This window comes from Onychomys torridus, chromosome 1, assembly GCF_903995425.1.
Source record: "Onychomys torridus chromosome 1, mOncTor1.1, whole genome shotgun sequence".
Lineage (NCBI taxonomy): Eukaryota > Metazoa > Chordata > Mammalia > Rodentia > Cricetidae > Onychomys > Onychomys torridus.
Window position 1 is genome coordinate 108,062,585 of NC_050443.1, and position 27,815 is coordinate 108,090,399.

General features: G+C 49.4%; 1 protein-coding gene across 8 annotated transcripts in view; it reads right to left on the reverse strand.

The window, feature by feature from the left end:
• The window catches only part of Fgfr2 (fibroblast growth factor receptor 2), a 108,677-nt gene extending 81,506 nt beyond the window's left edge, over positions 1 to 27,171 (reverse strand). For 3 of the 8 annotated variants that reach the window (XM_036195029.1, XM_036195005.1, XM_036195036.1), the window contains exons 1-4: positions 26,149 to 26,586; positions 22,101 to 22,417; positions 2,704 to 2,970; positions 1,462 to 1,539 (exon numbers count right to left, since the gene is read on the reverse strand). In XM_036195029.1, coding sequence (XP_036050922.1) covers positions 1,462 to 1,539; positions 2,704 to 2,970; positions 22,101 to 22,266 — 511 coding nt within the window. In that variant the 5' untranslated portion in view covers positions 22,267 to 22,417; positions 26,149 to 26,586. Of the gene's footprint in view, positions 1 to 1,461; positions 1,540 to 2,703; positions 2,971 to 22,100; positions 22,418 to 22,550; positions 22,749 to 24,481; positions 24,618 to 26,148 lie in introns of those variants that run through there. The other 5 variants (XM_036195015.1, XM_036195024.1, XM_036195044.1 and 2 more) reach the window with 5 other exon arrangements.
• Positions 27,172 to 27,815: the final 644 nt, after the last annotated feature.

Here is a 27,815-nt window from a genome sequence, read left to right on the forward strand (position 1 = left end):
GGTCTCAAAGCTGTTGACAATGGAAGACGCTACCCTTGGGGCAGGGGGAAGTCTGTGGGTAATCTTTGGATTTTGCTGTGAGCTATTCAAATTGTACCCTTTTGCTTTCTGACCCTCCTGCCTCCGCCTCCGGAGCTGAGATTGTGGGCATGTGTCACTGTGCTCAGTCACATAGTGATGGGAGTTGAGAGCAGGGCTTTGCCCATGCTGGGTAAGCACTTTGCCAATCAAGGTACATCACCAGCCCTAAAAACATATTTTTGAGGCCACAGGTTCATTTTAGTAACTAATTGTTATTATTTATGACTCATTTAATTCAATTGTGAAAAAAAAATTCCTTTCACAATAACACAGGCATAGGGTGTGGGGAGCAAAACAAACAGATAGAACCACCATCTCTTTGGAACAGTCCAGCCCTACCTGGAGAATGTAACTGATTCTGTGTTTTACGTCTTTGCAGAACAAATGTTCACAAGCACAGAGTCTTCGAAGCACACCTCTCCTGTAATCTAACTTCTCAGAAGACATGGCTGCCATTCCCACCTGAGGCACGGATAGCAACTGAGCAACCGAGAAGCAGTGAATCATTACTGGATCTCTGGCTGCCCAGCTCCAAGAAGCTGGCCATGTTATTGTTACTGAGCAAGTCAGAGACCTCAAGAGTGAGTGCCCAGTGCCTACTGCCTGAAGACATGCCAGCATTCACCACTTTTCTCATTGCCATCCTCAAAGTAGGACATGCTTGTTCCCCTTAGTAAGAGGCAATGTCGCAAAGGCTAGGGTCTCTCAGCCTCAGAACATTGTACTCTGGGTCAGATAATTCTTGTTCAGCTATACGCTATGTATGTATAAGGAACATCTCTGACCTCCAACCACAAGCCACCACCAGGCCCCATGGAGGACTTTCCAAAATAGATCATTCAGGCAAGGTGGCTCACACCTGTGGGCCCCAGTACTCGAGAGGCTCGTTGAAGGATCTCACAAGCCCAGGAGTTCAAGTCCAGCCTGAGCAACCAACTTGAGACCTTGTCTCCATAAATGAATAGATCAGCAATAACAGTGAAATACTCCAGGAGGGAGGAGAGGCCATCACCCCTAAGTCAGGAAAGGCATGATGGGGGTTATGAAGAAGACCAAGATGGCCGCAAGCCCTACTAGTGGTCTGTCTATGAGCACCGAGAGACCAAAGAAGAAAGTAGAACCACAGACAGAAACAGTGTTTGGAAGAGAGAGCTCTTTACACACAAAGAAAGGACAAGTGGCAAGAGGGTAGACAGCAGCACAGTTTATTCTCAAGTTGGAAAATAGGGACAGCAGACATGGGGGGTCGGGGGAGACAGTGAGGGCCAAGGACACAGCACGGCGGTTCGGAGGAGTCGACAGAAGGCAGGTGAGGAGTCGACAGAAGACAGGACTTCCCTCTTCACCCCTCTCGGGGACCTTCAGAGGCAGGTTACTTACTCTGGTTGTTCCTGTTCTCACTGACAAAGTCTTCGGAGCTATCTGTGTCGTCCTCATCATCTCCAGATGAGATGGCATCTGCATTCAAAAGAACATATCCATGGATGCGTTTGCAAAGGAAAAGTCACCACCACCTGCGGCCAAGCTCTCCTCAGGGAGAACTTAACCACCCAAGAGCCCAGGAGCAATGTCAGAGACCCTGTGGTGTCCAGATGGTTTCAGTGGCTTAAAGTGACTCTGTGAAGAGTGGATCACCTGGAAACCCTGTGGTGACTCTCAGGATTTCCTCCCATCTAAAACTGGGATGGATTTTGAGCTTCAAAGAATATTAAAATCCCCAACAATTTTTTAAAAATATTAATGAGTTTATTTTTATTTTATGTATATTGGTGTTTTGCTCGCATATATTTCTGTGTTGAGGGTGTTGGATCCCTTGAAACTGTAGTTATAGACAGTTGTGATCTGCCATGTGCATGCTGGGAATTGAACCTGGGGCCTCTGGAAGAGCAGCCAGTACTCTCAACTGCTGAGTCATCTCTCTAGTCCCACCCCACCCCCAACAAATTTTGACTCTATAATAGCCAAACATTGGTTTTATTTCCCCTTTTCAACATTTGAGGTTCTCTTCAAGATAGAAATGACTCCCTAACAAAACTCAGTTTCCCAAGTGGGCCTTCTGACCGATAACCATATTCTGAAGGGAGAATTCCCAGCTGGCCACAAAGGAGGCCCGCTGCTACCCATTCCCTTCACTATACAGAAGGAAATAAAAAGGAGAGAAATTTAGGGTTTAACAAAGGAACCCAAATCTAGATTCTCATATTTCAACTGTATACTGTAAATGCCAAGAATGTGGGCGTGTGGGGGGTGAAGAAGCCTGTGTACTCTGCTTTGGAATATCTCTATCACTGGAGAAATCTGTGGTATACTGAGTCCCAGTGAGGAATGTCAGAAGTAGATCAGCCAGGCACAGGAGTCTATGCCTGTGGTCCCAGCTTGTGTGTATGTTTGTTGGGGGGGGGGGGGGGGGGAATGGTAGGAGACTGATGTGAGCCTAGGAGTTAAGTCCAGCCTGGGCAACAAAAGAAGACCTTGTCTCGAATGAATAGCAAACTGACACTGTCTGTGCCTGGCAGTCAATGAGTACAGTAAGCTGTGATTTCACTTGGCCGAAAATAATGATTTTTCAGTCAGGAAACAACTACAGAAGAGACAGAGCATCACGCTTGCAAGCCAACTCACCTGTGACATTCACCATGAAGTACCAAGTGTCACTGTCTACCGTGCTAGCTGCAGTACAAGCATAGAGGCCGGAGTCTCTAGGCGTGGCGCCTTTTATCTGCAAGTACTCCCCAATAAGCACTGTCCTATTGCTGGGCCCCAAGTGCACCCCATCCTTAGTCCAACTGATCACCGCGGCATCTTTCAACATGCAGTGCAACTCTAGCGACTCCCCGGGGGCGACCACGTACGATTCTGGTTGGGAGATTTGGTATTTGGCTGGTGGCTCTGCAGAACAGGTGGGAGAGAGAAGACAGAGGCAGATGGGGAGGAGGGAGAGAGGAGAAAAGGTCCGACAAAGGTCAGTGGAGGCCGTTCTTTCCCAGGAGACACTGTTCTTGTTTTACAGATGGCCTCGGGAGGTGCCCACCTCTCACCACACCCCAGAAGCCAGGAAGCAGACTTGATTGACAGTCCTGGAAACAATGGCCACAGATGCAGCCAGCAGAAGTTGTCCTGTGTTGGTTTGCTTCCACAGACTGTAAATAGGGCTTTAAAAACCAGCCACGCCCCAGAGTAGAAGGAAAATCCAGAAGAAATGCTTAAAGGTGATTGCCAAGCTAGCCATTCAACATGACGGTGTGTGTGATACATGCACACACATACACACACTCTCAGACTGACTTAACTACTTATTTGTTTCACTTAGCTTGTTACCACAAAACCAAGCTTTTCAATGCGAAAAAAAATGTCTCAAATTCAAAGGCAAATGAACCCATCCACAAAACTCTTGGCCATTTGAGAAGCAGCAGCTATTGGCTTACTCTTTTTTTTCTAGCTCTCAGGGTCCCATCAGTACTGAGCTGGTTCTGTACTGGGTGAGCTGGGAGATGCTGTCTTCCTCAAAATGATAGAAGCCTGGATGCCTTTAACATCAAAAGAAAGAAAAGGAGGGGTCCCTAACAATGGCCCTATACTGTAAACCAACTTTTGGATAAGGATGCTGTCTACACTCTCCACCCCTCGTGCTACTAGCAAAGCCAGATCCATTCTGCCCCAGTCCCCAGTCTCCTCAACACCATTCTCTTTAAAGAACACAACACCCTCCCTCTCACTCCTGCTTAGCTCAGCTCCTTCTCTGATTCCAGATTACTCATGGCCCTCCATGACCTACCACCCCATATCAGTCACCTGGCTGGAAATAAAAGAGGTCTCTCCCACTCTAAAATCCATCTGCCTGTCCCTCAAAACTACTGAAATAGATACATTGCCTGTGAGTACACTGACTTCCTGAGGAAACCCCCAAGTCCTGGTTGGAAAGCCCAATTCTGATCGGTCTTTATGCCCTACTCCCCATCTCCACCCTGGAGAACCTTTGACATACACAGAGAAGGCAGACATACTGAATACCATCACAGTCCTCAAAGAGGCAGGGCAGGATGAGACCACTGGCCTTCCTCAGGGCCACGGTGACCCTGAGGGCCCATGAAGTAAGCTTTCATGCCCATAGTGAGAGCTGTGGATGGTACCCAGAGTCCCAAGCCTAGAAAACACAATGCCTTCCATCCAATCTGGGACAATTCCAGATCTGGGCAGCAACATCACAAGGCAATTATTCTGCCCAGAGCTCACTCAAAAGAACAAATCTCCCACATGACTAAAATACAGTCCATTCATGCTTTAGTCCCACTATTTAATAAACATCTGGTCCAAGAAATACCAGCACAGCAGCAGCCAACACAAGGGGCCGGAGGCTTTTCACAGGGGATCCCCTCCAAATGCACACAAGCCAAGAGGGGCACAGACGTTAAACAGTTCGGGAACACAAAGAGGGAAACCCACATAAGGAGGAAAATGGGAGTTGATGAAACACAGAAACACACACACACACACACACACACACACACAGAAACACACACACACACACACACACACACGACAGAAAGCAAGCCCCAACTGATAGGCAGGTAAAGTTTCAAAGGCTTGTTTCTCTCACTTGCTCACTGTTTGTCGAACACCTACCACAGGCCAAGCTTTGTTCTGTATGCTCAGGAAGCAACAGGAGACAAGGTGGAGTCCCAGCCCTGGTGGACCTTCCACTGTAGTGGGGCAAACGAGAGTAAATAGAAAATTCACAGAAAATGAAAAGCGTGTGAAGTAGTCTTAGGGGGAGGGAGGCACCTAGGTAGCGGTCCACATGGAGATGGTGGGCGAAGGCCATTGGGGCTGCAGGAGCCAGCAAAGCATGGCCCCAGGGCCAGGCCGGCCACTTGCTTTTGTAGACAAAGACTTCTTGGAGCAGGGCCATACCCCTTCAGGTATGTATCATCTGGGGGCTGCTTTTGAATTACTAGGGCACACCGGAGTCATTGCAAAGGAGGCCTCATGCATGGCCTGCAAGCCCCAGACATGGATAGCGTTGCCCTCCCAAAGGGTGCTTTGACTTCTGTTGCAGGAGGGGATGGGAGGAGGCTTCCACAAGGAGTAGCAGCCACCTTGGGCTGACAGGCAAACACAAAGCCAAGTTTGAAAGATGTCTCGAGTGTTCAGTTGGAAGGTTCTCCGATCAGGTCTCCCAGGCCCGTTTAAACCAAAGGCAGCTGAACTGAGCAGCTAACAGAATGATGGAGAGGCAGGTCTGGCAAGATGGGCTGAGGATGAAGGCATTGCTTGCCCACAGCCAAGACTGGTCCCTGAAACCCATGAAAAGGTGGAAAGAGAGGAGAAAACTGACTCAGCACTCTGCACTCTGACCTCCACATACACAACATGGCACGTGTGTCCATACATCATACACACACTCAATAACGATAATAATAAACAACAATAATAACAAGTAAAATAAAGGGTTTATTTTTTAAGGGCAAGGAAGAGAAATATGGAGAGGCAGGGGGATTCAATTTGACCCCAAATCAGATACCACCTGCCACTCGAGTCCCAGCATCTCTGAATGAACGATTCATACAATGTTAGAAAATGATAGGGCCTAACCACTGAGAAGCCCTTCCTCCACATGATAGCAACAAAGGATCCAGACGCGCTGAATTGGGGCGGCACTGCTAGTCCCCGCTGGACCAGTTCAACTGCACTACACCACCATTTCTAGTTTGGCCATGAGAAACACGGGATGAAGAGGGGCTCTCGGGTAGCGCAGGACACAGGATGTTTGGTAAAAAGGGCACTCACTGCCCTGGGTACAGGAGGACACCTGAGTGCATTCCCTCTCTGTCCTGCATAACCTTGCAGCCACAAGGTCTCCAAGATACAGCACTATCCAGGCATTATATGTGAGGCACCTAGGAGCCACCCACTGTGAACTTGATCTTGCAGCCACAACCAACCCGGTTGATGTCAATCATCCCAACTGTTGTTCTCTAGTTTCCCAGGAAGATGACTGGCTTCTGAGACAGTAAAGTACCATCTGCAAACATGTAAGGAAGATAAGTATCTGCAATCAAGCCATTCTCGAGTCAAGGCAGAAAGCACAACTCCTCCTGCCTCCCCAAAGGCCATTTCACAAGAGGACCCACGGAGGGGGCAGCAGCATCGGTAGTAAGCCATGCTACCTCCTCCTAGGGTATCCTAGGAAGGAGGGAAAACCGGTGAATGAAAGCAAAAGAGAGGCAGGGAAGAAGGAGGGAGAGGGTCAAACCCTGCAGAGTCAGGGAGGAGATAATAAAGAAGGACACTGAGGGATGGATGGGCAGAACAACAAGGAGGGAGAAAAGCCAAACCGATGGCATCCCAGGCCATCCAGTGTCCCCACTGATCTAGCTGGTAGGTCCCTGCAAATGGAACACGCATGACCTACATCATGGACCAGGGTACTAAGAACATGGGACCCAAGAGGCATGCTGGGAAGAAGCCACCCTGTTCCTGCCTGGCCCTGGAGACTTGCTTCAGAGCTGAAGTCTCCTCTCCTGTGACCAGATCCTTCAGGAAACTTCTGGGCTGGCTACTCACAAACATTGTCTGCTCCTAGAGTCCTGTGGCATCACAACTCTCCGTTATAGTCACCTCATAGTGTCCTATAAGGGACCAAGGCACCAAAGGCACCGTGCTTACCACACCTCACCTCTCTCTCAAGCAGCCTTCGACACAGGCCACTCCTTGCCCAGCTCCACCAAGCTGCTCTGGGTAGCACGTGACTATTGGCATAGGGCAAGGAACTCCCTGGGAAATCCAAACAGTCCCTTTTATAGCAATATCAACATTTCCTGGATTTAGCATTTCTGATGCCTCGGCTGGCCGGTCTTCTCCTCAGAACACTCACTCCCTTTCAAGCTCCCTCCCTCGGCACTCTCCGCAGCGCAATGGGGAGAGAGAGTTCCAGAAGCTGCTTTTCTCGACACCAAATGTTCTTCCAGAAGTTTCCATAGACGGAACGCATGTTCTCACACATTTTTCATAATTAAATGGAAACTTGGAAAGAAGCGAGGGAGCAAGGCCATACATTGTCATTGTTACCTAAACTCTCTGAACAAACAAGGTGACATGTTTACTTTCTGGGAGGGATCCACTCAGCTGTTTCTACCTGCCACAAACAAAACACTGGCTGGAGGCTCTCCCGTGTGGAGGCTTAGCTGTGTTTCTACCCACAGGTTCTAATCCCTTGAGACATGCCAGCAGTTTTCCTGTGTGGTAGGTATATTTTCAGTGAGTTGACTACTCTGATATTCTGGAAGGAGTGGTGGTGGTGGTGGGGGAGGGGGTGTTCCTTCACAGCATCAAAAGTCAATAATGAAAATATCAACCGTGTTGGGGCATGGTGGTACTCGGTGGGCATTTAACAGGCTGGGTTAGGAGGGTTATAAGTTCAAAGCCCACATGGGCTACAGAGAGGGTTTAAGGCCTACCTAAGCTACAGAGTGCATTCAAATCCATGAAAAAAGTATATCTATGGCTCTCACCCTGCCATGAGCCTCCTTTCTCTGCAAGACGTCCCTTGAGTCACTATTCCTTGGAAGGTACTAGGGATTTAGAAATGAGGGATTTCTGACCTAGGTGAAAGGCAGAATCTTCCTGACACGCCCCCTCCCCAAGTCCTTCTGCAGATCTAGGTAGGCCACAGCCTCTGGGTGGGACCCACCTGGATGTCACCAGTGACAACCAGTGTTTACCCTCCTGTAAGTGAGCAGAGTGGGGAGACTTGCTGTGTGTGAGTCACCCTAGGGATCCCGCAGGAGCAGATGAGGCTGGTTATGAGAAACCTCACAGTGCATAGAGGGATTTCTTCCTTAGCACCACCAGGATGGCAGTCTTGAGGCTCCCAAACAGCTCCAGCGGCGAGAGATGGGAAGCCGCTTCAGGTGTTGCTTTATGTTGCCAAGCCAGCAAGAGCGGCACTTCAGACTGTCACTTTTTATAATGTTTGCCTATAAACTGTTCCCGTGTGGTTTCTGAAATGGCGCCCAAGAGCAAACAGGGAACAGATGGACGCCCCAGTCCTGCGCTGGCCAATCACCTCCTGCAGCATGCACCGCAGATTCCCACCGCTCAGGGAGAAGGAGCCTCCTCTGCAGACCGCCTCTGGGCCAACTAACCACACCACATTTCACACATCAAACCACTTCAGGGTGTCCCCAGGATGACTCCACTTCCAGCGACTACAGGATCTGAGTTACGGATGCGGTGGGGTGGCCCCAAGCAACCTCACTTTAGGGAGTCTCCCCCACAAGGGTATCTGATCCCAAAACACATTCCTCTAGAAGGGAAAGAAAGGGAGATCAGAATAGATTCACCCAGAAGAGGGAAGTATGGGGAGGAAAGGGGGAGATAGGGAGAAAAGAGGAGAGGGGACGCAGGGGAGAAAACCAAAGAGAAGCAGGGAGGAGGAAGGTGGAGAAGAGGAGGCATTCTCAGCAGGCATGTCCTGTCAGGGGACTGGGCTGCCCAACTCAACTGTCCCCACCTTCCGGCACACCTCTAGACCATGAGGACTGCGTCAAGAACACTGCGGCAACACAATAACATGGCCTGGTGCTCTCCCAGACAGTGCCAGCTAGTACAAGACAAACACCACAGCCACAGGGCAGCCAGCAGTCTTGAGAGAATGGGGATCAAGCTGCCAAACATCACTGCAAAGTCACAGGACACCAGGAGCATGACAGGTGAGTGGCAGTGGGTAGCCCACTCTGCCCTCCGGGCCACAAAGATACCCCATAGTGGCCACTCCACAGTCCTAGTGGGCTGTGTTCACTGGCCACAGAACAGTGTTCGGAACTTGAGATACTCTTTGTAACTGCAAATCAAAGGCGACCAGAGAGGATGGCAGATGACACCTGGCATGCCCTCCTAGGCTATTAGAAACCGGTGACATTTGGCATCACTGGGACCTTGGAAGAGCCCTGTCTGTTATTTTTTGCATGCCATGGTTGGCGTGGAGCTGGCACCAGAGCTCAGCATAAACATACTAAGGGCAATGGGGTCCTTTGGTGGAGTCAAGAAGAACCACCTCTGGTGGGCAGCCTGTCCTCAGACACAAAGGCAACACCCCAGAGCTGGCTGCCACAGCTCCTGCTCATCCAGAGCGTCCCCTTTACAAGAACCAACTTGCAAATCCTGATATCAAACTCAGGCCTTAGAAGGCCTTGGTACAATTCATTCTTAAAGAGGGGAGGAGTCAACACCCACACAGGACAAAGATGGAAGTTCTCAACCTCAAAAAATATTGGGGCATAAAAAAAATGGGGGAGTGGGGGAGAAAGATGCAAAGGCAGGGGAGAGGAGATTGGTGAGCAGGCTGCCAAGGCTATCTGTTTACAACCAATAGCTGGAGCGTCTATTCCGACACATGTCGGGACTACAAACACCTTGTGTGCAGTCAGCATCAACCCTGCTAATAGCTACCTCAGTCGCAGTAGCCTGACAGGCCCAGAAACTCGGGGCTGGCTCAAGCTGCCCCATCAGAAAGAACCAGTAAGTAGTAAATGTTTCCAATATGGGAACCATTACACATTACGTATTTAGGCACACCCCTCATAATTTAGGTTTGGCTTTGAGAAACGGGGTGAACAGCCCTCTGTGTTTGAAAGAAATTATGCTGAGCCCAGGAGAAAATCAAAGTGTAAAAAGGGCAAAAGGACCTAAGAATGCCCTCGCTGGAAAAATGAGTCATTGTATCAGCCAATACTTGGGCTCCAAGTGGCAGTTTTGCTCCTTACCCGTCTGCATTCCCCTCTCCCACCCAATCCTAGCACATGATGATAATGTCCAAGTGACAAAAAGGCGATCTTCACTCCTGGTCACAACATATGCACCCAATTCAGATAGACACAAGAGTGAAATTCTCACAGGGCCATGAGGAGAAATCAAACTGTGCAGTCCACACAAATCCCCTAGCTACTGATGCTTTTGCTTGAGCAAGAACTGCAAAATGGAGCCTTTTGTTCAGAGTGTATCTATCCCAAAGAGCTCAGCCATTGGATTCCACAGCACCCAGGAAGTAGAAACTGGCCTTACAAGTTATGTCAAAGCACCTAGTGCTGGTGCCTCAGAGGCACAAAGAAGAGTCTGTATCCACAGTCTGGCCAGCCAGACCCAGGTCTCCCACGTCCTGGAGGCGCACTTGCCGAGAAAGCACGTGCTTCCTACGGTCCGCAGGACTCCTTGGGATGCGCTGTTCTGGAAACCTTGCCATCTGGGGCTGGCTCCACAGACAGACAAACGCCACTGGGAGCCTGGTGAATCTCAGCTGTGGGGCCAGGTTTGCGCTCCCTGGAGGAATGGGGTGAGGAGGTCTCCTTAGGTGAAGGCCTGAATGGAAGGGATCCAACCTACAGTGTTACAATCTTAAGGTATACTCAAGTGTCTCTCTGGAAAACTAATTTACAACACTGCCCAGGTCCCAGATTCCTCCCTCCTTCTCCCCCCACCCCCCAATTCATTCATTTGGTGGCTTGCCTAGCCAGAGGTATATTGTCCCATCTCCAAACCACTATTCCACTGGAAAGGCTCCTATGCAGCTTTCAAAAGCAAACCCAAGTGTGTCCCCTATGAGATTTCCTGATTCCTGTTGCGACAAATGCCACCATCCCTGTCCCCACGACGTCACAGCCTTGTTTTATCCATGTAGTATATACAACAGGCAGACACACTCACCCTCACCCACCACCAATCTCATGAAGAGATTCTGAGGAGGTGGGAGAAGGGAAAAGCAATGATTTTGGTTTATCTTGCCTAAGGACCACCTTCTGGTGTCAACCTCCTCGGACATGGGCTGGGTTCTCAGGGCTCTCAGATGAGGATGGTGCTGCCAGTTCAGAACCCTTTGTCCCAGACCAGGGCTTAATTAAGGTTTACTGCTGTCAAATGGTGGCACAGATAGAACCCAAGGCTTTCTGGGAAGTCCCTCGAGTACCCCGATGTGAGGAGCACATGGAGAGAACGCGCTCTGTGCATAGTAGGACAAGAGCTCTATCTGCAGCCCTGCACTGGCCAGGGGCCACCTGGGGCTTGAGTTTATGGGTCACAACCTGATTGTAACAGGTCAGCCGATGGGTCAGCAGAGGATTTATGCAGCCCCGTGAGAATGTCCACTTGTATTCCTGACTCCAAACCAGGGTTTTCTTTCAAATGAACAGATCTGTCACATCTTATATACGCTGCTTCTCTAGGTGGGGATTCCTGCAAGCTTCCCAAGTGGAACTAAACCTCTGAAGGTCTTGGGAGGCTGCTCCTCATCTAGGCCAGGTCTAATACCTGCTTCAAGAAGCCAGTGAGCCAAGGGACACAGAGCCTTCGGGGACTGGGGAGATGATAGCTCGGTCAGTAAAGTGCTAATCTTGCAAGCGTGACTTTGATTCCTCAGAACCCACATTTAAAAAAAAAAAAAAAAAAAAAAGCTAGTTGTGGTGGGATCCATCCCTAGGGCCTGCTGCTGGCCAGCCACCTTAGCCTATATAGTGAGTTCCAGATCAGCGAGAGACCCTCTCACTAAAACCAAGGTGGCCAATGCCTGAGGATAAACTGAAGTCACCCTCTAGCTGCCACACATATGTGCTTACACACACTTACACACACACACACACACACACACACACACACACACAGCACACCTGCTATTCATCCATTCAATGAAGACATAGACAAGGTTACAATCTGTAGGAAGTCCCTACAGTTAAAAATGCCAGCAGGCTGTTATCACAACCCCTAGATGATGGGGATAAGGCCTCTAACACCAAACAACAGGCAACAGGCCCAGGAATCATGGTGCCTAAAGCAGCTACAGCTTGAGGGCCTGTGTGCAATGAACTAGGGTAATTGGCAGGTGTTCCTGAGGCCGAACTACATTCCAGAGGCAAGCCAGCTTGGACTTCTTGTTGCCTGTGGCTCTTCAGAAGCTGCATCTGGAACAAGCTTGCCTCTCTGCCACTGAGATAAATATTCAATAAACGGCATACACTCAAGTGGAGATATTTGCCCTCTAATTCCCTTAAGGGGCAGATCGATGCCCAAATCATATGTGACATTTTCCTTGTTCAGAGCAGGCCCTCCCTCCTCTGTTTGGTAAGTACCTTCTGAATAAAAGGATAGTTTTAAAGTGGCCTGGCTACAAAAGGCAAGGTTAAGAGTTAGCCCTAGAGGGCAGGCTGCCTCAAGGCTTCTCTGACTCCAGACCTTTTGGGGGTGGGTGGGTATTGTTCAGCTAGTTTATTTAAAGGGCTTGGCCTTTCTTTTCCCAGCAGGACCCTAGTTACAACACCATTCAGAGGCTGCAGATGTGTCCCCAGGACCAGTCCCCTCTGCAGCATCCCAGCCAATTGCAAATGAAGGGCCAGCAGCTGGAGACTGAGAAACAGATGGCCTTCCTTCTTGGGATGGGTTTGATCCTGTTGCTGGAGCTCAGCTAACTCAGGCCTGCGTGGAAGCCAGAGGAAACTCTCTGGCTAGAGGAGTGGTCAGTAAGCAGCTGGACAGCAATGACCTCACCGAAAGTTACTTTCAGGAGAGGACAGGGGTCATCCTGGAGTTGGGGGAGACACCATTCCAGCTGGGTTAATACTGCAGGGCCGAGAAAGGCCAGAGCAGTAAGGATCACTTTCCCGCAGTGTTTTGCAGGGAAAAGCAAGGCTCTGGGGATGCTACTCAGGAGGCCTGAAACCCACATTTGCCTGGAAGTTCCTATTTAAGATGGCCCCACTATGGTTAAACTTTCCCTCCTGCCTTACAGACCTCAGATTTGCCTGGAGGGGAGGCTTTCAGAAAGCAAACAAATCTGAAGAGTGGCTACCTTCAGACTTCACCACTGAGTCTAGAAGATCTGGGCAAGGTGCCCAAACATTGTGGCTTCCTGAGGACAAGGTGTGTCACTGTGCCAGACAAGGAAGGAGCCGTCACTACTCTGCCCATGACCAGCAGGCCTTTCCTGGCCTCTCAGCTCTTGCCATTTCCTGACCTCCATGATGATTGGGCAAGAAACCAGAGAGATGAAGTGTCAGGAAAGAGACACCAAGGAGCAGAGCAAAACAACCCAGCCGCAGCATGGCGCAGCCTCATCAGACTGGCCACCCCTTCAAGGGTGAACACCTTTCTACAACAAAGATGAGGTGGGAAGTGGGCATACTGGTATGCCCTGTAGTCCCAGCATTCAGGAGGTGGAGACAGGAGCATCAGAAGTTCAAGGGCAGTCTCAGCTACATAGCTCAAGGCCAGCCGGGGCTACATGAGACCCTGGCTCAACCAATTGACCGATAAGTTGGGAAACTGACTCCAAGGTTATTAATTATCCCGAGACAGGAAAAGCATACCTAGAGCATCTTCTCTCTGCTGGCTTGGGAAGTGGTCATTGTCCCCAAGGACTGTAGTTCTAAGGGAAAGTTGCCTTGCTTCCTTCTTGTAACCATGGCCATGCCTCACTTCATGCCTGCAGCCTCTGGGCATCTCCACTCACTGTACAAAACACTCACCTCCACACCTGGCTAGGACCAGAGTGCACTTTTTTTGTTTAAAGCCACCAAAGTGAACTTTGCTGGTTTTAAAAACAGGCTTCATTTCCTGCCTTCTTCTGTCCCTAGGAACACCCTTCTCGGGCCAAAGTTGGAGGAGGAGTGGGTGTCTTGGCTTTCAGCCTTTAGTTCTTGGAATTGTTTTTCTTTTCTTCCTTGGGGAGAGGGGAGGAGACAGAAGGTGGGCAGAAGGGTGGGGAGTCCCTAATCTCTGGGGAGGAGTGACATTGAAAGGGCCTCCACACCTATCATTTCCATAGCCACAGGCTGAAGGACTCCTGGGTAGTCCTGTACAGGGGGCCTTTGATTGCCCACCTGATTGCAAGGCAGAAATACCAGAAGAAAAGCCAGAAATGCTATCCGGGTGGCAACCCAATCAAGCGAGGGTTTTGGCAGGATCTGAGGCAGCCCACCAGGGTGTAAGGGGCAAAGAAGATCTGGGGTGACCTAGGAACAAATGGGCAAGACCAGGACAGTCCTTCCTGTCCTGAGCGCCTGTCCAGTGACTCAGCATAAGTCACCATCCAGGAATCTGTGCAGTGTCCCACAGCCCCCGCCCCAGGAGAGGGTAGACTTCTTACCAATTCCCTACATATCACCAGAGGCCATTATAAAAAAAAAAATCATAGGTAGAAAAATTTATTGCCTGAAACTCTTCTTTAAATGACGTAAGGAAGGGGTGTGGGTCCTTGAGGAAAATCAGCCAGCCTGTCCTTTGAAGTTTAACATTCAAATTAGGGGGTAAAGAAAAGGCAAGAGGGGTACTCAGCACTCCATCCAAATATCCTCTTGCTGGGGAAGGAGGACTCAGCTGTGAAATCCATCTTCCACCAATAAATTTACCTAGAGGCTAGGTGTATGCTGTGAAGTTGTCCAGAGATCCCAGCATCTCCAAGAACTGCTGGGATTTTATTCAAGAACTGGAATCCCCGGGGTCTGCTTGTTTAGTGGAAAGGGACAAGATGTCAACGTACCTAGTACATCTGAGACACCACAGGCACTTAATCAATGCCTGCTGCTCCCATCATCGCCACCTGCACCATCATTATCACAAAGAACCGTGAGAAGAGCACGGCCTCCTCCACCCTCATGGTAGCCATCACCATCCCAAGAAGGGAGCTGAAGGACATGATCTCACCTCGAACCTGCACTCTCATGAACCCCTCCTGGAGGAGCCATGCAAACGAACACTCAACTCTACCTCCATTCTGGACTCCATCACACTTTCTGAAGTTCTCTTCCATGCAGACTGGAAGCCCAGTACCAAGCAACCCTAGCGCGCTGATGGAGGAAGACAGTACAAGAGAAAATGACAAGTAGCCATCTCCACATGCTCTGGGGACAGGTCCCTCAAGGGCCTGGACAGAGCAGAGCACACTACAGCACATCCAACCAAGCCCACAACAACCTGTCCACCATCCTTCACTGGGCCTACACTGATCCTTAAGAAACCTCAGACAGAAGACTCTCTTGCCAAAATACAGCATACCTCATGACGTATGTCCTCACTATGTGCTGTGAGGCTATAATTGACTTTCTTAAAGAAAAGGAAATGCCGACCTCAAACACTTGGATTGGAAGCAGAAGGGTCACATGTCTAAACTCCGGAGGGGGAGGGGCTTGCAAAAGTCCACCGGGGCAAAGGGAGTGGAAGAAAGGTCTGATGTTCCTTTCTATTTAAATGTCTGTACATTCACCATTTATCATTATAGATTATAAGGCGAGCATAGTATCAGGTCTTTGAAATATGGTTTTATTTGCTTTGATGAGGGTGTGGGATGGGAAGAAATCAGCATTTGCCAAGCACCTGCGCTGAGCCAGGAACTCCAGTCCAGTTTGTATTCAATCTGCACAATTTAGAGCAATATTATCTTGGTGTTTCAGAAGGGTTATCTCACTTGGCTGAGGTCAAGTAGATAGTAGAGACATTCAAACTCAGCTCCCAAGGGCAATTTCCTCTGAGATTATACCTCCAGAAAGCACATCGTACACTATTCAAACCAACTCCACTTGCTTCTATTTATAAGTTTAAGAGTCAAATGTTGACTTGGTCTTTCATCCAAACATTTCTCCATATAGGTTATATATTCAGCAGTGTGCCTGTTACAATTGGCTAAACAGCAACCTTAGTGGAAATCCAAAGGGTTGGGGCGAAAAGCAGGAAAGAGGTGCCTTGAAGCAAGCCACATGACTTTAGGGCTAGCCAACTGTCAATGCTCAATGTGAAGTTGAAGGATGTCCAAAGAGAATAAATTTGAGGAAAATCTCCAGTTTCAAAGTTCTCTAGTTTCGATCGGTAACAAACACACCAAGTTAGCCATTTCCAGTGTCTGGATACCTTTAAAACTTGGACACATATGGAGAAAAAAAAAGTATTTGTAAACTATCAGGTGTAACAACACCCTACTGTATAATAAAAGAGAAATTCCAGGGTTAGGAAACAACCATGGAATTTATGAGTTTATTTAGCTAGCGCTCAGGATTGAGATGTTTCGGGAAAGGTGCTATATAAATAACAGAAATAAACATGTCTGCCTGGTTCTCACTCCTGAATCTATCAGCATTCTCCTTATGAGCTACTTTTAACATCCTCATAAAACATGCTCACCACAATCTAAAATTCTCTGTGTACGCATTCTGTCCAGAAATGACTTGGGATTCATTATTCTTTAGCTGGACGAGACATTAAAGGAGAAGGTATGTTGGGGCTGGAAAGATGGCCCAGCGGTTGGGAGCACTGGCTGCTCTTTCAGAGGACCTGGGTTCAATTCCCAGCACCCACATGGCAGCTCACACCTGTCCATAACTTGTTTCACACCAATGCATATAAAATAAAGTTAAATATTAAAAAAAAAAAAAGAGAGAGAGAGAGAGAAAGGGTATGTGACAGTTTAGCTCCCTGACTTGGCCCAGTCAAATGCAAGCAGTGGATTTTCTTTTATTCCCATGATGTAAAAAAGCCCACAAAGAGCACCTTTACTTAGGGCAGCCTCAAGCAAATGAACAGCACATTCCACATTTAATCACAGGGCTGGAGACTTGGCTCAGTGGTGAAGACCACTGGCTCTATTTTCAGGACCCACATGGCATCTCATAACCATCTGTAACTCTAGTTCCAGGGGACTGGCAGCCCTCTTCTGGCCTCTACAGGCACCAGGTACATACATGATGCATATTTATATATTTAGATAAAACACTTATACACATAAAAAGAAATATAAAATTCAAAAAAAAGAATAGTGCAAGTTTTCCAAAATTATTGAAAACAGAGACAGGCTCTTCAAGGATGACAGACAGCTGGGTATGGAAGTTGAGGCAGGAGGATTGATAGTTCTAGGCCAACGTGGGCTACAGAGCAAAGTGAGCAAATTCCAGGTCAGTCTGAGTTACATAGTGAGACCCTCTTTCAAAAACAAACCACCAGCACAAAAGAACTCTCATAGTTTATCCCAATGGTTAAATACATTTTTGCAAAAATACAGCTTCAAGTTGTGTGTGTGTGTGTGTGTGTGTGTGTGTGTGTCCTGGAACACACTCTGTAAACTAGGCTGGCCTCAGAACTCAGAGATCTGCCTGCCTCTGCCTCCCAAGTGAGTTAAAGGCCACCACCATCCAGCTCACCGATTGTATATTAGGACAAGACTACCACTAAACACCATTGGTCACCACTCATGACACTACCGTCTTGGATTTTTCAATCATTCTCTACAAAGCAACCATGACAGTAGGGCAAGGGAAACACTCGTAAAAAGGGCCTGTGCAGGCAGCAGTATGTCAGAGGCATCTGCTCTCCCTGGAGCTGGAGATAAAGACAATTATAAGCAGTTCCCTGTGGGTGTTGGGGACCCAACACCGGTCCTCAGCAAAAGCAGAAAGTACTCTTAATCACAGAGCCATCGTCCCAGCCCCTACAGGGACATTTCTGCACAGGAAACCCATAATTATCTGTAAAATAGCCTGCAGTACCCCCCCTCCCCAAAATAATTCCTGGGCTGCTGAGCAAACCAAGACACTTTGCTGGATCAAACTTCCCAGGGATTCAATCAGAAATAGAAAAGGAAGGCAGACCCTGATGAAAGGGACTTGGCTGTCCTTTAACAACCACCCTGACTGTGTAAGTAGCTAAACAGTGTACAAGTGTGAGGGCTACTGCATGCACTCCACAGAGAATGTGAACATTAAACATCCCCTTCCTGTTTAAACACTGCCCCCAGTATTTCATAACCATGTAATTATTCATTAAATCTGTTATTGGAAACATTTCATATTGGAATGCTTGGTTATTTGAATTCTCACCGTCAACAGAAAAAACAAACAAACAAACAAAACCAAGTTTGAAAGACCTTGGAGCAGAAAAGATGGCTCAGTGGTTATGAGCATAGGCTACTCTTGCCGAGGACTCCCATTCACTTCCAGACCCAACTCCAGGGCATCCAAAGCCTCCAGCCTCCATGGGCACCTGCACTCATGCACACTTACCCACACAGAAATACACATACCTACACCCAATTCAAAATAATTCAACTTAAAAACAACAACAATGAAAGGTCTTTAGTGCTGGCTGGAAGGAGGGGGGCTTTATTTTTTTAAGTAAGCAATCAATCTTTTAACTGACTAAAATAAATAGGCAATACAGACACACACACACACACACACACACACACACACACACACACACACACACACGGGAGGGGGGCCGGGGAACGTGAGCGCCTGGCTCTATTTGGATCAGCGGAAGCCAGCAAGAAAAAGTTAGCCAAATGCCAATTTTCTGGGCTTGCCAGATTTTTGCTCTAGAAGTTATATTAAACACAGTTCTTTGTCCATGAATTGTGAAATACTTATATTCTAATGAAGAATGTGTATTCCATTGTATGTTTAACAGCATGTGCCTGCATTTGGTTTAATTGACCAAGAATAAGCCCTTGTTCCTCAGCGAAATATCAGGTTACAGTCAACTGTTAAATATTCACACTCAAACTGAGGAACAAAAATGCAGATAATAGGAAACACAAGACTTATTTTAAATCATCCACTTGCACCATGCAGATAGCTCTTTTCTCTTCTTTGAACGGGCAATTAAATGTGGAGGACGGAGACCGCAGCATGTGGGCTACTCTCTGGCAAAGGACTTAAACTACCCTGGGAAAGTCTGGCTTCAGGTGGTCTCCACGCGGATCTCACACTCAAAGTCTCTGCTCACCTGAATCCAGGGCAGCATGGCCCTCGCCCTTACACCCTAAAAGACTGCCCAAAAACTAGTGGTTTCTTGTAAAGGCATGCAAATTACTTTCCCCAAGTTGTCGCTTTGCAGAAGTTGGGAAAGTAATTAAGGGTTTGGGGTTGGAAAAGCCCTTTTATTTTAACTCCTGCTGGGCTGGGGTAAACAGATTCCCCTAATGTCAACAATTACTTAATTACCCAGAGCAGGTGACAATGTCAGGAGAAGCTGAAGGTAAGAACGCGGACTAGCCAGCCATCATCAAGCTTGACTCCAGTGGGACCATTCAAATATGAATCAACGGAACAGTTCTTAGCCTCAGGACCACCCCTCCCCAGTCAGCAACTGTTGACACTGCTGTCCTTTGTCACAATGAGAGACCAGTTGGATACAACCATTTCTATTCTGAAACTGAGTAAAATCATATAGAGATTACTTTCTTCTTAGGTCAACTGACTTTGACCCAACCCTGCTGCTTCCACTTGAGAAAGTGTCCAGAGACACACAGGACAGGACAGGACAGGATGGGGGACAATGACATACATTGTGTGGTTAAATATACTACAGAGAACTACATGACTGAACAGAACGCTTCCCTAAAGGGTCAAAAAAGAGGGGCTCCTTAGGAGGGGAGCACAGGCTCTTTCTAGGAACCTCTTGATTACATACCTCTCTGGCCCAATAGCCATGATCTAAACTGAGCTTCCAAATGAGCAAACCAAAGTTTTCCATGGTAAAGCTTCAGACGATCAAAGGCAAGCCTGGTGTTCTAGTCGCACTAAATAAGACAGCTGGAGGGATACACACATGCACATACTTCATTTGGGGTGGGGGACACCAGAGCCTTTAGCATGGAGCATCACCTCTCTCTCTTGATTATCTTCTAATCACCAGGACACCCATGGCAACACTGATCTAACAGACAAGGAGAGAGCTCAGATCATGCAGAATTCCAGCAAAGCTGCCTCCTCCCAGGCAACCTCCATCTCACACAGAGATTGCTCCCTGCTGTGAGAACTGGCACCACCTTGTCCCAGCTTGCTGGCAATGGTCACAGCCACAGCCACCACCAATGCCAGAAGCTATGCTTTCTGCTCTTTCTGTCCAGATCACTGATGAAATATACACCTCCTGAGGTGGGAGCCAGAGGCCTCTGGGAATGTTACTGCTCAATGACTATTGATAAAGAGCTTCTCCAAACGCATCATACTGAACCCTCTGTAGTAGAAGGGGAACCTGAGAGCCTGAGGTTTCTCTGCTTTACCCCAGCCTGTGCTGGTTAAGCTCCACACCTTGAAGCGCTTCTCTCTCTTCTTTTTTTTCTTTTTCTTAGCATCTCCCAACTCTGGATGTGATTCGAAATTCATGCAAACTCTGAATCTAGCGCAGTGTACCCAAGGGCCTTGGCAGCGTGTGACCTACAACTTCTGGGACTTGGTGGCCTTCCTCCCTAACCCTACATGCATCTACAGGTCCCCAGGTGGTGGGATCTGCTTTCAACAATGCTCACATTGTTGGATATCAGTTCTTACACAAAGAGCCATTTGGGGGACTCCATCTCACTGTTCCTCCTTCCTCTCCCCACCTGTCTTCTCCCTGACATACACACATCTTGCAGCCTTCCTTGAGTAATTAGAAGCAGCCCAGGAAACCCTCCAAGACCATTTTAGACTAGACACCGAAATCAACTCACAGCAACACTGCCCCGAGAGTCCAAATGAAAAATGGCAACTCCTTCCTAACTAGGGCTGTTTCTGAAGCCTGCACTGTAGGAAATCCCAGCTCAGCTTCCTGAGTCTGTGCTGAGCCACATACTCCGGGGAAAACCAGCAATTAGGGGAACATCCATTTTAATTATTAGCAAAATTAAAGAAGTACAGACCAGACTTTGAGAAACCCAATCCCTTCCCCTCACATTCAGCCCTTTGAAAACAGGTCACTGTTGCAAATTACCCTCTCCCTGACATCACAGGATAAGTCACAAAGAGGTGGTGGTTCCAAAAATGGGTATGAGGCTGTATGTTGAACAAGCCTCACACCCAAGCTCCAACCATATTTCCTTTCCAAAGACAGGACAGGTGCCACAATGTCTCACCTGGTAATTTGTAACATTTCCAGGCATCTGTGCCGCCCAACTTCCCCAGCCTCATTCACACAAAGCCAGTGATAGTGCCTGGGTGGATCTGACTAGAGACCCATCTCTCCAGCCCACCTCTAGGATGAGTAAGTACATAGTCCCCCTTGTGGACAGACATCCTTGGGGGTTCTGCCCACCCTTCCTCCCTGGAGGAACACACTGCTCCTCAGGACCCGGATTCGGGGTGCATAACCACAAGCAGCTCAGCTGACCTGCCAGCACTCAGGACCGTGACGGACTCCAAAGCCCAGCCGGCACCAGGTGGGCCTCAGCAAACACGTTCATTAAGTGGTGATGAGAGCTGGGATCTGCAGTGTCACGCTCGGATTACCACTCAAAAAATAACTCGCCTACCAATATTCCCTCCCGATGACAGATTTCCATGCTGCACCAAGCAGAGAAGCTTGGCTATCGACTACGTCTCTGAAGGACCTGGGAGAAGGACCAGATCTTTACCCAGCTCATTATTTCGGCATGGTCTCTTCACAACTAGCTTCTCACATTTGCAACCAAGTGTCAAAAGCCAAATCCCAGTGAAATCTGGCGTTTCCTCGGGTGGGGGAAACCCCCTTGGCATAGTCACTTTCGAGTCTTCCTAACCTAAAACCTGCCCCTCTGTGATGCTGGGCTTAAGCACAAAGAGCTTACCACAGCTTAAAAACCATCCAGCAGTGGTGCTCAACTTCAGAACCTTCTTCTCTTAAACAATGCAGAGAAAACATCAGCTTTTGGAGGCTGCCTTTTTCCTTTAGCCAAAAACCAGCAACTCAAGGCTCTCCCTCCCTCCAGAAACCAACTACAGAAGGTCACAGATGACCATCATCTTGCTAAAGCATACCCGTCCAGAGCAGTGCAAGGCACTGGCTGAAAAAGAGCTGCAGGCTGTCTCCCTCAGCCAGCAGAGAACAGAGCAAACTAAACCACCCCACTCCTGCCTGGGAGCCAAGGCTCTCCTTTCTAAGATCTGCTGTGGAAGATGTAGAGAAAGATCACCCTCCTCAGGCACCTGACTTAAAAAAAAAAAAAAAAAACCAAACTTTCCTTTAATGACCACTTCCCCCAGACATGTCCCCAGAACAACTTGGTACCTTAAAAATGGCATGCAAGAACTTACCTTCTGGTTCTAACGTAGTATCCTCAACTAAACTGAAGGAGGGCCGGGCCAGGGACAAGGTTGCCATGGTGACCAAGACCAGGCAGATGAAGTGCCCCCAGCTGACCATGGTCACGGTGCCAATCCCTGGTCCTCTTCCATATCTCCATGTGGACGGCAATCCCATCTGCACACTTCCTCAAGGACCATGGGCTGCCTGCAATGCCTTCAGCCCACGGGGGGCTCAGGAGCCAGAGCGCTGTGGCGTGGCTGTGCTCAGGCGGCTGCTGTTGCTGCTGCTGCTGCTGCTGCTGCTGCTGCTGCTGCTGCCGCCGCCACTGAAAGAGATTCAGCCAGTTAGTGCAGTCTTTTCCCGTGCCAACTCACTTAAACCCAGATGGGATAAAATCGTTTGTCAGCTGTGATCAGACACATTCTTTTTCATTATCGACAAAAGCCTTCCATCCTCACCTTAACGTCCCAGGTGTTTCCAGAATGGTCCACAAGCTGGAGTAGGCTAATCTCTTTTAAAGCTTACTTTTAGGAGACACTAAGATGAACTATAGCTGTAGGACCCAGCCACTGAGCTACAAACACAGAGTGTGTGCCCTTCCATCCACTATCAAAGCTACCAGGTTGCAGAAGCACCCTGACCTTCCTCCCTCTCAAGGGCAACTGAAAAAAAAAAAAAAAGAGTTTAAAACGCTGGGCTTGGCACAAGCAGCCTCATTAACTTTTCTTATTCCAGCTGGCCTTTAAGAGGCTGACAGGAGGAGGGTCTGCTCCGAGAACCACATTTCAACTGGGCTGGAGCTGAGCGGCGTGTTGTACCCGCCCCCCCCCCCAACCCCTTCAGTGTAATTCTCGGGAAGAAAGGAGACCAACAGAATCAAAGAATCCCAGGAAGGCTACAAAAAATTCCCACCAGTTTACACTTGTCAGGATTCATTTTCAAACGCAGGCCTGTATTTCAGTCTTTCGCCAAGCAGCCACTTACAAAGAGTGAGTTTGATCCAAACGGGGGATTCAAAGCCTGAATTCCCTTCCACTTACTACAAGGCAGTGTACAAGCATACTAACTAGATGTCTTCAACCTGTGTCAAGGAGGTTAAGATACAGAGCAGACACAAACCTTGATGAATAATGTAAGAGTTTATTAGTAATGGTGATGATACCTGTAAGTTGTCCTGGTATGTGATTGGCCTGGGGACTTTCAATATGCCAACCTATTGGCTAAACTTCCAAAGTATCAGTTACAAGGGGGCACTCAACTTCCTCTATCCAAAACAGAGAGAATTTCCCAAGAAAGCTTACCACTGAACAAATAACTTTAAATTTGTTCAGTGTCCTCAGTGACTAAGCCTTGAGTCAGAATGCACACGCTTCAGTGACTCTGCTTAAGGACAGTTGCAGGGAACGATTGGACAAACTCTGGGTGCTGGATTCTGGGAAGCACACTTTATGAGACTGGGGTTGGATGAGAGTTCTAATGCAAAAGAAAAAAGTCTAATCCTGCGCTTTTGATGCTTTCAGTTATGACATAGGATTCCAAAGTTGCCAGAACCTCCCTGAAGCCCTATCCTAAAATCTGTTCCTTTTACTCTTCACTGGGAGTTAAAAGGAGTATAGGTAGAAAGAGGAGGGCATCGTCTCCAAGCGGGGAGTAAGAAGCTGTTTTGTTTTTGGTTTTTAAGCACAGGTAAAATGTTATCGCTAACAACAAAAGCCAGAAGTTGTGTGTGTGTGTGTGTGTGTGTGTGTGTGTGTGTGTGTGTGTGTCGGTGCCCAGCGTTTTTTAGATGCCTTGAAGGATTTTTCTCCCCAACTCTTTTTCTTCTTAAAGTCAAGAGTCCCAAAAAATAATTCCCTGTCTATTTCTACATACCTGTCAGAGCAAAGTCCACAAACATTCTCATTGATTTACTAAGAACTTCCAGAATTCAGGGCAATTCTCCACCTCTCAAGCACTTTACAAACAATCTCAGATCCCAGTAGGTCTTGCCGCTTCCCCACAATCCCTACCCAGGAATGTCTCAGCTGGAGGAGGAAGATGGCCAGTGCCCGGGGCTGACTCAACTTGAACGTTGGTTCTTCGCAGGCCCAGGCCCCACAGCAGCCCCCTCCTCAAACCTCTGTAAGGCCAGAAGGAAGGCAGCAGGTCTGCGCAGCTCCTCATCGGAGTGGACAAAAGTGCTCAGCGACCTCCTAGGCAGGATAATTAGGTCCCAAGGCTCGGTGTTGGGAACACAGGCCCAGCATGCTGCTGGCGGCCACAATCCCAGCTTCCTGCCTTCAATACCATAATCCTTCCTGGAGGCTGAGCCCCAGTGAAAGCCCCAGCGTGTTTATTTTTCCCCCTGAAAGGGAACTCTCTTCTCAGCCTACTAGGGAGGAGTCCTCACCCTCGCTCTGACGGATGGCTCTTCACGGCCACCCGCCCCTTAGGGTCACCTCCGCGAAAGTCTGCCTCCAAAGACAGGCAAAGTGACCCGCAGAAAGGGCCTGTCTGGTGAGCTTGCGCAGTGCTACACAACTTTGCACACTCTTCTCCATCCTCAAGAAAGCAGGCTAATTGAGGACCAGCGGGGGCGGGGGAAGAGTGGGGGGGGTGCCTTAAAGGGGTTCTCAGTCCCGGGATGCCTACGCGGGCTGAGCAATTGGCATTTTGTTCCCAAGTGGGTTTCTCAATAGCAGGAGTCAACACTACCAGGCTAATACTAAATGTAGACCTCAGTCCTGGCTCAAGGCTTCCTTAGTTCTTGCCGTGGTTGAACAGGGAAGGGAGCTGTCACGGGCTGGGGGAGGGGAGCCTTAAACACAACGAAGTCCCCAAAATGCAAGCTGCCGAAGGACCACAATCCCCTGCCCTCCTGTTTCATTGGGAACTTTGAGCAGCTTGGGGTGCACATCACCACCCAACTTCATTGTAGCAATTCTTTCATTTGTCAGCCTGAAATATCCAGTTTTGTCCTTCGTCTTGGGGCGCTAAAGAGCTCTGAGAAATCTGCATTTTAATTGACATTCCAACGAGAGGGAGAGGGGCGCCTGATTGCTTTTCTATTCAAACTAAACAGGCTTTTCAGATGCAAATGAGTCGAGGCTGGTGGAAGATTTACAGGGATTTGGGACGCCTGGGACAATAGAGTTTTAAATGTTGATAGCATTTCACACCAAACACATAATGGGTGCCCTGAGTTTTAAAGCAAGTCTGCCTTTAAGGGTAGGTTTTATTGAACTGGGGGGGGGTGAGGAAAGAAGGTCTTGGGAAGTTTGAGAGGAGGCTCCGCGCCTAGGGCCGGCCTCCCGAGCCTGCTCCCTGGCTGCGACGGTGGAAGCCAGCGCCACGCTGGGCCCTCGGCGGATTCCCCCGCGCCGAAAGAATGAGCGCGCAAGTTAGAACTCGCCTGCGCTTTCGACATCTCGGCGCGGCTGCGGTCGGAGCAGCTAGGAGAACTAGGAAAAGTCGGTCCAGTTCGCCCCCTAGCCCCAGGCGCGCGGCGATCCCTCCTGCGCCAACCGCTGTGGCGGGCGAGAGACGCCGGGCACTGGAATCCGGGACCCCAGCCACTGCCTCCCGAAAGGTGCCACCCGGGCATCTCCATCCCTTTAGGGATGTTGCCGGACACACTCCACCAGTTTCTTCCCAGGAAAGAACCTCTCCCAAGGTTTTTAGTACCGGGTTGGAGCTCCCAGAGCCCAGGCACCCCGAAGATGCCCTTCCCGAACCCCCGCCTTTGGGCTGTGCCACTGGCAGGCGGCCCCATGGCGCGCCGGCTCTGAGCTCAGAGGAACGCGCCCAGTCGGCAGGACTGCCCGCCGGAGTCTGACAGGGTGCCGGCTGCAGACACAGATGTCAGCATCTGGATGGAGGTGCTGAAAGAACTCCCCCAAAGCCAGCCGTCCACATGCATCCACTCTCCCATCACCAATCCAGCCAGAGACCGACAGGGCGCGCCCCCAAATCGTTTCCCTGGCGCCCTCCTCCAGGGGATCCTGAGCCCCGGGTCCCCCTACGGCGCCCACTTTCCCGGCTGGCGAAGCTCCCGGAGGCGTTCGGCACGGCGATTACCTTGAATGGCAGCGCTTCTCCGCTCTCGGTGCTGTGCTGGAGCCCGGAGTGGGTCGGGATGGAGCAAACGATGAGCTCGGAGGAAAACTCCAAAAAGAGAAGGATCCCTTGGTTTGCAGCCGGCGCCAAGATTCCGAGGCTTCACGCACGCCCCGGATCGCAGAACAGCGAGGACATGACGCCAGCGCTGCCCTCGGATCTGGGCAGCGAGAAGAAGAAAGGACTGGCGTTGCCTACTCCAAACTTTGCTGGCGAGTAGCGAACACTCGCAGCACGCAGGAACGCTGAGGCCCGGGGGCTCACGCCCGGCCCCCGCCAGCCCGGAGAGCAGTCGCCACGCCGGGCCAGGGACGCGCAGGCAGCCCCGGCGCCGGAGCTCGTGCGGCCGCGCACCCGATCCTCCGTGCGCCCGTTCCGCGCCCGCCGCCGCCGCTCGCCTCTCCCGGCGCTCTCCCCGCGCCGCCCGCGCCGCCGCCGCAGCCTCCTCGGGCGGGTCACGCCCCCCGCTGAAACCCGAGCTGTTTCCTGGACGGCGGCGCCCGCTCTGCCAATCAGCGCCGCGCGTTGGGGCAGTCCCGAGCCCCGCGCAGCTCCCGACGCCTAGCAGCCGCAAAGAGACACCAGCCCGAGAGGCTAGGGGCCCTGCTGCGTTGCCCTTAGGGGTGCGAAGATGATCTCTCTGAACCTGACTAGTGATCGATCAGATCATACGCCCTGGGCCGCCGCTGTCCCCTTCCCTAGCCAGCTTCTTCAGTGTACAGAGTGCATGGTTACGTTGTTTCGTGTCAAGTTAGGAAACAAATAACAGAAGGCTGTGTGCACCTTCAGACATCTGAGAATATGTCTGCAGGGTACTGGGGCTGGACATTTCACGCCACAGAGGCTTTGAGGGTGGAAGCCACTAATATTCCTGGGAGATGTTAGCGTTATCATGTCCTTCTGAACAATAGAAGGGAGGGGGGCGTGTCTTTGGGAAAGTCCTCTTTTAGGAAGGGATTGGTGAATTGTACTTAATTCGCACATTTGCCTGCAGAGCAACAGACCCAGGTTCTGAGAAGGAAACTGGAGATCGGGGAGGTTAACACGGCTGGCTGGCTGTTAATGTGGCTGTCTTCGAAAAAGCCAAAATCTCCAACAGAAAATACCTTGTTTAATAGTATCAATGTAGATTAGCATGAAGAAATCCAAAGGAGATTTGGCTGGAGAGATAGCTTGGCAGTTTAGAATGCTTCCTGCTCTTCCAGAGTACCAGAATCCCATTTCCAGCATTCTCTCGGGCCCTCACAACAGCCCGTAACTCCAGCTACAAGGGTGTCCAAAGCCTCTGGCCTCTTTAGGAAACTGCACTCATGAGCACATACCCCACACAAGGAAATAGACACATTTAAAAAATAAAATAAATCTAAATCTTTAAAGGAAAAAAGAGACTGGAGAGAGAGCTCAGTGGTTAAGAGCACTCACAGCCTGTTTGTTCTTCAAAAGACTCACTCTAGTTCAATTCCCAGCACCCACAGGCTGGCTGACAACCTCTAACTCCAGTTCCAGGGGTCGGAAGCCCTCTTCTGGCCTCTGTGGGTACTGCATGAGTGTGTGCAGACAGACATGCAGGTTACATCCATACCCATCAAATAAAATGAAAATAAATAAATTAGATAGATAGATAGATA